At 58.6% G+C, this 11,239-nt stretch overlaps 1 protein-coding gene across 1 annotated transcript; it reads left to right on the forward strand.

Annotated features, from left to right (window-relative positions):
* Window positions 1-4,509: 4,509 nt before the first annotated feature.
* Window positions 4,510-8,444, forward strand: SLFNL1 (schlafen like 1). The gene is made up of 4 exons (XM_037809829.1): window positions 4,510-4,938; window positions 6,675-7,202; window positions 7,468-7,611; window positions 8,322-8,444. Exons 1-4 carry the CDS (start codon window positions 4,510-4,512, stop codon window positions 8,442-8,444), a joined length of 1,224 nt encoding a protein of 407 aa, XP_037665757.1.
* Window positions 8,445-11,239: the final 2,795 nt, after the last annotated feature.

Below are 11,239 nucleotides of genomic sequence, written 5' to 3' on the forward strand. Positions count from 1 at the left end.
CAGGCAGCCCCGTACACACATGATGCAGTGTAGGAGAGGCCAAACTGCAACAGGTGGGCCACCCCTGTGGTGGGAAGGCACATGGGAAGGTGGGACTGCGACGAGGCCTTGTGGCACCAGCTTCCTGTGCCCGCCCTCACTGCTTGTCTCGTTAACTCCAAGGCTGAGGAGCAGCTGGAGGAAAAAAAAAAAAAAAAAGCATTTCCAGGGGATAACAGAAAAGTCCAGGCTCCACTTGGGGCTGAATCCAGGAAAGGACTGGGCATTATTCCAAACCTCTCTGCCTCCTCCCCAGCTCTGACCCCTTCCTACCGGCTGGCCATGCAATCCATGTCACCCTCCCACTCTGTCTCCATTGTCCAGGCCAGTTGTCCTGAGGAGTGTCCACAGCACTCCACACTGCATCTCTGTGGATTGACCTGAGAGCCTTCTCTGGGATGTGGCACTGGTGAGCCAGGTGGACACTACTCCTGCCATCACACTGGATGCTACAATCCCTCCTTCAGTAGAGCCTGAAGAGACTTGGCTTTCCTGGACCACTGCCCCTTCTTAGGATCAAAGCTAAAAATGTGGGAAACCTTGCCAAGGAGAGTTCAGACACTCCTTTTTGCAGCCTCCTGACCCTAATACCTACCCCAAGTCATTGGACCTGGGCTGACCACTGCATTCCACCAGGGAATCTCCACATCTTCAAACTTCAATGCAAAGACAATGACAGCCACACAGACATCGCAACAGTGTATTTGTGCCTCCAGTACCAAAGCCCCTGCCAATGCTCACATGGCCCACAGCCGAGAGGAACCCAGTGTACAGACACCAGGCCACAGCCCTTCTAATCTCAGACATACATTATGGATGGGTGGGGCTGCAGTCTTGCAAAGGTTGGGTGGGAATCAACAGGGTGGTCGGGAGTGTGTAAGGGGGGGCTCATGGCTCCAGACGTGGCTCCAGACCGAGGCTGGAGAGAGCCGGGCCCCAGCGTGGCAAAGGCTGCATCTGCGGCCCCCTCCCAAGCATTGCCTCTTCTTTAACATCCTGGTCCTCTCCCACATGATAGCAACAGACTCCGTCCCTGCACTCGGGCCCCTTCCCTGTCCCTCCACCTCTTGGCCACAGTTAGTCTGCAATTAGTGCAGACTGTCACTGGGAACCGGGCGACACCCATCCCTGATGTGGTTTTGGAGGTGTGGACCTGTGGGCCGCCGGGTGTGCTGATGAGGAGGGGGTTGTCCATTTTCCAGATAACATGAAAGGAGGCCATGTTCTCCCAGTATCCTTGGGCCCCACCTCACGTTCAGAAAAAACTTTGTTTTCTCTAATGCTAAATGAGGTTTGTGAAGGTCACAGACACCCAGAGAGAGGACTGAGAGTGGCTGCTACTCTCACCACACTCAGCTCTCGGCTGTCCCTGCCCCCAGCTGCCTTCTGAGCAGAAAGCCTGAGATGCTGCAAATACCCTAACTATACTGCAATACATTTCTGTATTTAAAAGACTATTTTGTAAATTTATTTAGTACTTACAATGAAAGTCAATTTTTACACACACCCCTCCGCAAAAAAAAAAAAAAAGAAAAAAAAGCTGTCCTAAGGTTCAGCTTACGTGAGGTTATTAAAGATTCCAGAGAAAAATGTAATACAACAGTTTAAAGAGATTTCCAGTAAGAGTGGGGGGAAAGTCTTGGCACTCAAGCCAGTTTGGAAAGTTTTATGCAGAGCAGCTGCCCTATTACAAGGACTCCAGTTAGGCAGGGAGGATGTCCCGGTGAGGTTCTCGTCTTCTCGGCCGGCCTGCCTCTCCTCTCCCTCGTACACAGCTCAGGGTGCCTCGAGTTAGCATCTCACAATAAAGCTGGGGGCCTCAGCTGTCCAGTTGCCATGAGAGCAACTCAAGGATGGCAGAGTCAAGAAAGGCTTGAAGAAGTGGCCTTTCCCTGGGGCAGGGGGAGGCATGGAGAGCCAGCATCCTGCATCTCTCAGAGCTCTGGGTGCAGAGATGACTCAGACCTGGCAGCAGGGTGGGTAGGAGATGGCACCCGACAGGGCCAGGGGCAGGTGCCCCAACACACATGGGAAAGGGGCAGGCACGGAGTGGAGGGTGAGGCTTTGCACCCTCAGAAGACCAACAAATACAGTCCAGTATTTCCAGGAGTGGGCAAGGAAATGAGTGCAGTCCATTTTCTAGCTCTGGGGGTCCAGGTCTGGGATCTGTACTCAATCCTGCTCAGCCCAGTATAACTTAGCCAGAGGATCCCCTCACTCTTCAGTCTTCCAGGACAGCCCTCCATGTATAATTCCAGCTGCCATCCCACCAGGCTGCAGGGATTGGGTGCCTGTCTGCACATCACCTCTCCCTCTAGACCTGGGCCCCAGGATGCTCCCCAATCTCCCACCACCTGCTTCTTGAAACTTCTGCCCCCAAAGTAGAGCACACGCCCGGCTGGGGAGGGAGGACAAAAAAGGCAAAACTTAATCCTGGCTCTCAGATATCACCAAACCTGCAGGCCCTTGGCCAGGACCATCCTCTGGCCATCCCTGCTGGCCAGCTCTCCCCAAAGCCTCACTCACCACTGTTTTGCACCTGGGCCTCTTCCTTGCCCCCACACCAAGTCTTGTTTCTCAAGTTCCCCACCCAGTTTCTGCCTCAGTCCCAAAGAGAAACAAAAATCCAGTAACATCGTCCTAAGGGCAGCTCACGAGGAAGGCAGCCTTCTACCCGCCAGCAGACAGCTGTTGAAACCTCTGCCTGTGGACTCTACCCTCCCCACGCCAGCCCCGTCGGGGCTTCTAGAAGCATTGTGGGCAAGGGCCTGCCTTCATCTGCATAACGAAAAGCACTTATCAAAGCCCCCCCACCCCCAAGAACAGAGTTCGGCGTTCATGAAGTCACACGTGTTAGGCATGTCTCAGCAGGTGACACCCCTGCGCTCCAAAACAGATGGCAATGCCTGACCCGTTCGTCAGGCTCTTCTCGACAGCAGCCTCTGTCTTGAGCGCTGGGAAGAGCCTGGTATCGGGGTTCCCTGGAACCAACCAGATGCCTCCTAATCCATCCTGGGAGCTGCTGGGCCCTGGGGTTGGTGACTGAAGGGGACCTGGGGACTTTGGACTAGGCAGTAGGGTCAAAAAAGGATAGAAATGAGGGGCCTGGGTATGAACTGGGGCCTGGAGAGGCGTTACCGAGGGAGGGAGTATGTCTTCAGTCCCCGGATTCTGGGAGCTGCCCAGAGGGAGCCCCATGGCCACTGCTCAGAGGGTGGGCAGCTGGATCTGCTTCGGGTTTGTTTGTTATTTATTTTTTGTTTTTTTTTTGGGGGGGGGGCTAGGGGGAGGTGGGGGAGGGTTTTCCTGTTTTGATTCCCCCAACCTGCCTGCCTGGGCTGGGGAAGGCATTGTTGCCCCTCATGAGATCACAGTTGAGCAGGCCCCGCCCCCTCCCTCCAGCTGGTGCCGGCTGCGCCCCGCCAAGCGTGAGTGTGGGTCCCAATGCCCTGGGAGCTGCCGGCCGGGGGCAGGGGGTGGGGAGCCCTTCAGGGCATGACGGTCGCAGGAGCCCACTCTCCCCCTGCTCCCCCACCCCAGCCGCGGTGACCGCCTCAGCGATCCAATCCGGAAAGATGTCGGCTGGGGGCACCTACCACACAAACCTGAGGCTGGGTGTGTGGGGGTGAGCGGAGGGGCTGTGGGTGTGGGCTGGTGTGTGCCCACATGTGCACAGTTCCAGGGGCAGCCCTCCTCGGGGGGTGGCAAGGGCCTCGGCTCCAACCCTCATTCTGATTGGCTGGCTTCTGCTCTTTGGGCCGAAAATGGAGGACTCAGTCCAGACTAGAAGTTCTTATCAGGGCCCATGAACCTCCTGAAACGTATATGCATAAGGCCATTTCTCTGCAGAGGGGCCTGTGGTTTTCATTAGTGTGGCAGAAAGCGTAAGAACCTCAGCTCTAAATCCCCCGGAGCCAGCCCTGACTGTTTCAGAGCCTCCGCTGGGCGCGGGTTTCAGGCCAGGCAGGGAGAGGCAGCCGTGGGGCCGCCAGCCAATTCTCCCGGAGTCTGGGTCAGAGCCACTTCCCCAAAAGGCCCCCTTTGATAGCTTTCTCGGTGCCTAGAGGCAGCAGTGGTCTTCTGGTAGGCGGGAAACCAAGGCTGCCAAGGAGACCTGTGCCTGAGGAGGGGGCAAACTGGGGCCCTTGAAAGGATACCGGTGGGGCCCTCAGAGACCTGAGTTCCAGTCCCCTCTGCTCTAGCTCTGCAGGCACACCCGCTCTCCTCTGTCCTCCGCCTCGGCCCTGCACGGCTCTCCTCTGCTGTCGTAGGCCTTGGGCAGGCGGCCGCCACCTCCCTGCTGGCCCTGTGCTCTCCTCCCCACTCTCTGGCCCTGCCCGGCCCCTGCCTGCCCGCGAGCATCTCCGGAGCCCTGGCTCCCCCTGAGTCCTCTGGGAGTTCCGGGGCCGAGCTGAGAGCCCAGGGCCCAGGGAGGGCAGCCCGTAGAGAGGAGCCCCAGAATCCCTTCCAATGGAGACCCCTCCAGAGACCTCCAAGAAGAGACCATCGCAAGCCAAGGTGCAGGAGCCGCCCCCAGAAAAGCAGTCCCTGAAGGAGCACCCCGCGGAGGAGTCCCTGCCCGAGGAGGCCCCGCACACCCCACGCATGCTGTGCGTGCGCCACCTGAACCCCCAGTTCTCGGTGCCGGTGCTCGCCTGCCTGCTGCGGGACGCCCTGGAGCGGCTCGAGCTGCCTGTGAAGCGGGAGCACATCGAGGTGGTGAGGCGGCCGCGCAAGGCCTACGCGCTGGTGCAGGTGACCACCCCCAGGGACGCCCTGGCCTCGCTGCCCTGGCGCCTGCAGCTGGCCTCGGAGGAGCACCTGATCCTCAAGGAGCTGGCAGCCCGGGGCAAGGAGCTGGTGGTGACCGAGGGCCGGGGGACCTCCAGCCACAAAGAGGTAAGAGGGGCTTTCCCCAAGCCCCCCGGGTGTGGGTGCCTGCGCTGGGGGGTAGGTGATGTCTTTGAGGAGACGAGGACGAATCTGCAAAGTTGGAGCTACCGAAGTGACCATGGCCCAAAGCTGGAGCTGCGACTTCACCCGGGGGCTGGCCCAGAGGACCGCTGATGCCTCCTGCCAGGCCCAGGAAGCGGTGTGAAGCGGCTCCTCTGGGCAAGGCCCACGTGTGGTACCCCTCCCCGGGTCCCTTTGCACCCCAGCCTCTGGGCCTTGACCAGCGTAGGCCTCAGGATGCACAGGTGCCCTGGTTTTCTCCTGGGCCCACCTCAGTCCTTCAGCTGACCAACCCCAGTGCCACCCTGTGCCAAGCCCTGCCCTCAAGGAGCCCTGGGTTACAAAGCTGCAAGTTGGTGCCTCGAGCTGGGGGAGGAGGCAGGAGGTCCTCACTGCTCTCTGGGGACTGGGGGAGTGTGACAGGCACTCTGGGGCAAGGATGTTCCAGGCAGAAGGACAGAGCACATGCAAGGGAACGCGGGAATCTTGTATTTGCAGAAGGACAAGCCATTCGGGGTCCCTGGAGCTCGGGCCAAGGCTACAGAGGGTACTAAGGAAGAAAATGGGGGCAGGGGGCAGAAGCTGGGTCAGGGAGGGCTGTGAGACTGAGGCAGAGCAGGGCTGAAAGGTTAGCTTCTGTGGGGACAAGGAGAGGACTGTCAACGGGCCATGGTGGGTCACTCCATGAGACAGGTGGTCCTGGGGGTGGAGTTTAAAGTTTTAACTTTTGCAGAACTAAACAAATCTGGGACTTACAGTTCAAGACCTGTAGGCCTGATTTTATGTGTGCATGACGGTTTTATCATGTGTCTAAGACAGATGAATAGTCTTCTCTGGGGAGCTGTAGGGCTTGCACAGGTGCACCCCTCATCTCAGGCACGAAGCCCTATAAGCCGTGGAAGAGTTTTAAGAGGGGAGTGGCTTGCTCTAACTTGCATTTAGGGTCAATGGGGAGGATGGATGCAGGGGCAGAGCCTGGAGGCAGGGAGAACCGTGAGGGGCTGGCGAGGTCATCCAGGGGCCAAGGTCATCCAGGAACCGACCGATGGGCCCAGATGAGGGCAGTGGCCTTGAGGACACTGGTACCCAGAGTCCTGGAAGGACAGAGCAGAAGACCCAGGGAGGGGCCCAGGAAGGGCACGGGGAGATTGAAATGCAGGATGTGTCAGTAGTCCCGAGAGCAATAGGCAAGGGTTTCAGGGAGATCAGGTAATGGGTGGGATCTCCGGGAGCCCCTCCCAATTCAGGGACCTGTGGCTCTGTCACAGGGAGGCTCAGGGTGCTCAGGCAGCTCCTGGAATGATCCGGTCCTTGGCCTCAGAGGCCTGTTCACAAGCCAAGTGGGAAAAAGAGTGGTCCAGAGGTAGCCCAGATCCCTGCCCCAGGAAGGAGAAATCCCTTCCCCTCACCCAGGCAAATCCCACGATGCAAGAGGGGATCAGCCCAGCAGAGGAAGGAGCAGTTGCTGCTTTGAACCCTTGACAAAGCCGATCCCTGGGGCCCTCCGAGGTTTCCTGCCGTGGCTGCATGAGGAGTGGGCAGAACTGGGCCCCTCAGGCCAGACAGGGTCATGAGAAAGCCTGTGGGGGCTCAGACCCCAGGCAGGCAGTGGGATTCTGGGAGTCTGGCCCTCACATCGCCAAGGTCTGGCCCCACAAGCCCCGCTCTTGACCCTGCCCGAGCAGGAGGAGGACAGCGGCCCAAGCCCCGGTCCCAGCCCCGGCCCCAGCCCAGAGACCGGCCACCCGCCACCAGCCCAGCCCACCCAGACCCAGCCCAGCCAGGCCTGGGGCCTGAGTCCTCCGTACAACCGGAGCCGGCCCAGCGGCACGCTCTCCGACAGCGCCATCGTGCACCAGGAGATCCAGGGCCAGGAGCGGCTCTTCCAGGGCACGTCCCTGGGCAGCGAGACGCGCAACCTGGAGTTCAAGCGCGGCGGCGGCGAGTACCTGAACCTGGCGCTGAAGCACCACGTGCGGCGCTACGTGTGCGCCTTCCTCAACAGTGAGGGCGGCAGCCTGTTCGTGGGCGTCGAGGACAGCGGCCTGGTGCAGGGTGTCCGCTGCAGCCACCACGACGAGGACCGCGTGCGCCTGCTGGTGGACTCCATCCTGCAGGCCTTCAAGCCCCAGGTCTTTCCCGACGCCTACGACCTCTCCTTCATCCCGGTGGTCAGCAACTCCGCAACCAGGGGCTCGGTCCCCCTCAAGGTGAGCCTGGCAGACAGGAAGGCCTCTGGCCCTCACTTTTGTCCACTCAACAAGTGATGGCTGATACCTACTCTGCTAAGCCGTGAGCTGAGCGATGCTGGGGCAGGGCGCAGTGGAGGAGACTTAGGGAAAGGAGTGACTACAAATAACCCGTCCCCAGCTGCTCCGGGCTGCCCTGCTGAGCCCGTGAGCAATGAGGCAGCGCTAGGTGGGGTTGGGGGCTGCACACAGGCAGGTGCCGGCCGCAGCTCCATTCCCTCACAAGGTGATCCGTCTGACGGTGCACACCCCCAAGGCCCAGAGCGACCCACAGCTCTACGAGACAGACCAGGGGGAGGTGTTCCTGCGGCGCGAGGGGAGCACCCAGGGCCCGCTGTCCAGCAGTGCCATCCAGGAGTGGTGCCGGCAGGTAACTAGGCCAGGCCACCACTGGGCTGGGGGCAGCCAAGCCCACCACAGGCGTGTTTCCCTCGGTCCTCCAGTCACCTCGTGAGTACCCCAGAGGGGCGAGACTGAAATAACCCCAGCCACCCCCTATTCCACTGTTGCCTGGCTAGGGATGAGGGTAAGGCCCCCAGGACACTCCTTTAAAAATTCTATACCCCACTTTCTGAGTGCCTGAAATACCCCTCTTGGCTTGGGGTGTGGCCTGGGGAGGGAGGAGATTGGAATATTAAGGTTAGAAGAAAACCCAGAGGTCTGGGGACTGACTGCATCTTGGGTGATGCACAGTCAGTCCCAAGGAGGTCTCTCCAAGGAGGAAATGTCAGGTTGTGGCAGAAGCAGAGGAGGGCAGGGGGCTGACGGGGGCGAGGGATGGACTTTGCTGGAGTGGCCAGCCTGTCCCTGCCTCTGGGACTTGGTGAGCTGCAGAGGATGGGTCTGTCCCAGGGTCTGGAGGGCTGGCAGGACCCTCATGTCAGGTAGCTTCCCTCAAGACCCCAGTGCTGCCTTGGTCAGAGGTGGTGACATGCCCCAGGGACCTGGCTCTCCCACCTGGCAGTGCCAAGATGCCGCCCAGGGCCTTGAGTGGGCCTCCCTCCATCAGTCAACCCCACATGGCGGGGGACGGACCTGAGGTAAAGCCAGCTTGGACATCTTCTTCAATGCCCCCTTCAGAAATGGATGGTGGAACTGGGCAAGCTGGAGGAGAAGGTGAGGGTGCTGACCGTGGAGAAGGAGGAGCTCCAGCAGCAGCTGAAGGAGCACAGGCCCATCTCCTGCACCTGCTGCGTCCTGTGAGGGCCCAGCGGCCCAGCGCTCCCAGGCAGGCCGGGGATGAGCCAGTGCCCTGCCCAGGGAGAGATGCAGGCATGTCTGATTTGAGCCTAAGTCCTACCAATAAAACCCACCTGGGCTGACCAGGCAGGTGGGCCGCTCAGAGGTGGACGGGGGCTCCCGGCTTCCTCGCCTCTGTCAACACCGCACACAGGTTGGGCGGACCAGCCTCCCAGGGCTTTGACCCCGAGCAGACCCGGCGCCATCTGTGGAGCCAAGAAATCGCTCATACACCATCCCCCAAGGAATCTTCACTTTTAGAAAGTTTGTAAAAACGTGGCCAGAGCTACCTTAGGGCCAAGCTCTAAGGGACTGTCCCTCTCCCTAAAACATTGGTATTGCCCGAGATGGGGTCTAGGTCTGCACTTGGCCAGCTAGGGCCCGAAAGGAATTTGGCATCTTTGAAAAGTCCTTCCGCGGGGGGCAAGGCACATTCGGAAACTGTGGTTATGGGCAAACCAGCCACCTGCATCCCCACTTACTGTAACTTGTGATTGTCAAAGCTCCGTAATAAATGACGTGCATCGGGGACCAGAGTGGTTATTTCTAGGACACTTGGTCAGTCCCTTAGATGCTTGGGTCATGAGCCCCTGCCCAGTCGATCTCTATCCTGGGGCAGAGCCAGCCCTGGGCTCCCCACACAGAGCTGTGGGGGAAAGGAGCCCCAGAGGTGGGGTTCCAGGCCCGTTCTGCCTTAAAGACTGGGTGCCTTTGGGGTTTCTTCACTTACAAGACAGGGACAAGTCCTACCTCAGAGGGTGGTGGTGGTGAAGAAAATGGCAGGGGGAGGGGAAAGTTACCATCTCATGCTGATGCCCCATTTCTCCCCAGTACGTGCTGGCGAGGGCACCGTGGGTCTGCACAGGAAGGGTCTGCTTTCCATTCCAAGTACCCGCCAACCACTGGAGGCGATTCCTGCCCTGGCCTTATCCCCTGCCGTCTCCACCAGCACAGCCAGAGACCCTATTAAAATCAAACCTGTGCTCAACGGCTGCCAAGAGCTCCCCGTGGCATCAAGACAGACAATGGCCTATGTGACTCTCCGTGACCTGGCCCTTGGAGCCTCAACTCCTCTGTGTCCCCCTTGCTCACACCACTCCAGCTGCACTGATCAACTCATTTCATGAACACACTCCTGCCTCGGGGCCTTTGCACTGGCTGCTGCCCCTGCCGGGAGCACATAGCTCATGACTCATCTCTTCCTCTCACCGTTCAAGTTGGAACTCAAATTTCCTCATTGCCCTATTTTACATTACAAGCCCTTCCCAGCACTTCCACGTGCCATGTCCATGTTAGATGCTGGCCCAGGCATCATGGGCACGGGGAGAAATGGGATCTGAGCAATCCTCAGAAATGCTTTTACTAGGAAATAGCAGGTTTCTAAAAGGCAGGATCAAGTATGTCTTAGTTCAGCCGTTCCAGACTGCTATAAGCCCACCCCAATCCCCTGGACGGAGGAGAGGCTTAATCTAAGCACATGGGAGAAACTTGGCCTGTTCTCCCCAGCCAGGAGAAAGCCACCCTCTCGCGCAGCCTCCAGCATAGGCCCTCATCCCTGCTGTGGGTTCGTCTGCTGTGGCCAGGGCGGCAGGGCTACTTGGGCTTTGCAAGCCCAGGAAAACCATTTGGGGTTCCTTTTGTCAGAAAGGATATGCAAGTTAGTCTGCTGAGGCTCCCCAAGGCAGGGGTGTGGACATTGGATGGCCGGGAGGCATTTTCAGACCGCACCACACCCAACCCAACCCAAGAGCTCTCTGTTGTGAGTGCTGATGGCCATGGTCAAGCCCTTGGAGTGGAAAATGTTCTTTAAAATGACTGAAGACTGTTTGACAGGACCACCAGGTGGGAAAAGAGGATAATTCGAGCCAAATCAGCCACAAGCAGAATGCCACGGCCAGTATAAAGACCTCTATAACAAGCTCTTCTAGTTCACTCTTAGGAGAAATGGAAAGTGGACAGGGTGGCTGGGTTATTCTCCACCAGGAGGCAGGGAACAGCAGCTCTGGGCCTCGGTGAAATGGAAGGATTAAAAAAAGGGGGGGGGGGCCCACATCTTTTCTGGGGCTTTCTGATGTAGGAGCTGGAGCAAATGTGAGAAAAACATTCTCCTCCCCAACCCTGCGTTTCTCAAGTTTCAGTGCAGTAAAGGCTGCTGATAGCTGACAGTGAACCTGGCCCAGGAGCTGAGCCCCGACCCTGGACAGGTCTTTGCAGAGGAGCCTGCTCCTCCCCAAGTAGGGGTGCCCAGCAGCAGGAGGGCAGGTGGTGCCAACGCCAGCACTCCACAAGCAGCCCAGATCCAACATCCCTAATTTCACTTTAGAGGAAAAAACCACTGAGGGCAGTGACCTTTAGCTGCCGAGACTGTTCTCAGCAGGCCAGGGGTGGAGAATGGCTGCTGGTTAGAGCTGTCCAGCTGGCTGAGGTCCCATCTTTGGACTGCTGCCCCCGACCATGCATGGTGAGGCACCTCGTCCATGCCAGGCAGAGGGGAGGGCTCTACAAACATGCAGTCCCTGTCCGTGCCAAGGTCAGATAGCACATCCAGCACTGCTGATCTTTTCATCTCTATCTTTATATGCTGAGAGCCTAAATTTGATGCCTTTTTGGAAAATTCTGCTTCCTATTAGAAAGAAAGGCTCCCCTCTTAGTTTTTAAGAGAACTCATCAGGTTGGTCACTGAGGCTCTCAGCTGGAGGGGACCCTGGCATGGCCAGCGTGGGGAACTGCACCCAGGCACCCCAGCGTCACGCTCGGAC

This window comes from Choloepus didactylus, chromosome 2 (genome assembly GCF_015220235.1).
Source record: "Choloepus didactylus isolate mChoDid1 chromosome 2, mChoDid1.pri, whole genome shotgun sequence".
Taxonomy (NCBI): Eukaryota; Metazoa; Chordata; class Mammalia; order Pilosa; family Megalonychidae; genus Choloepus; species Choloepus didactylus.

Excerpts from the sequence above, each read along its gene's own strand:
- SLFNL1 (XM_037809829.1), top strand. The coding sequence starts at position 4,510 with ATGGAGACCCCTCCAGAGACCTCCAAGAAGAGACCATCGCAAGCCAAG. Across the intron at positions 7,203-7,467 it reads GGGGCTCGGTCCCCCTCAAG|GTGATCCGTCTGACGGTGCA; the intron begins GTGAGCCTGGCA and ends TTCCCTCACAAG. Across the intron at positions 7,612-8,321 it reads TCCAGGAGTGGTGCCGGCAG|AAATGGATGGTGGAACTGGG; the intron begins GTAACTAGGCCA and ends TGCCCCCTTCAG.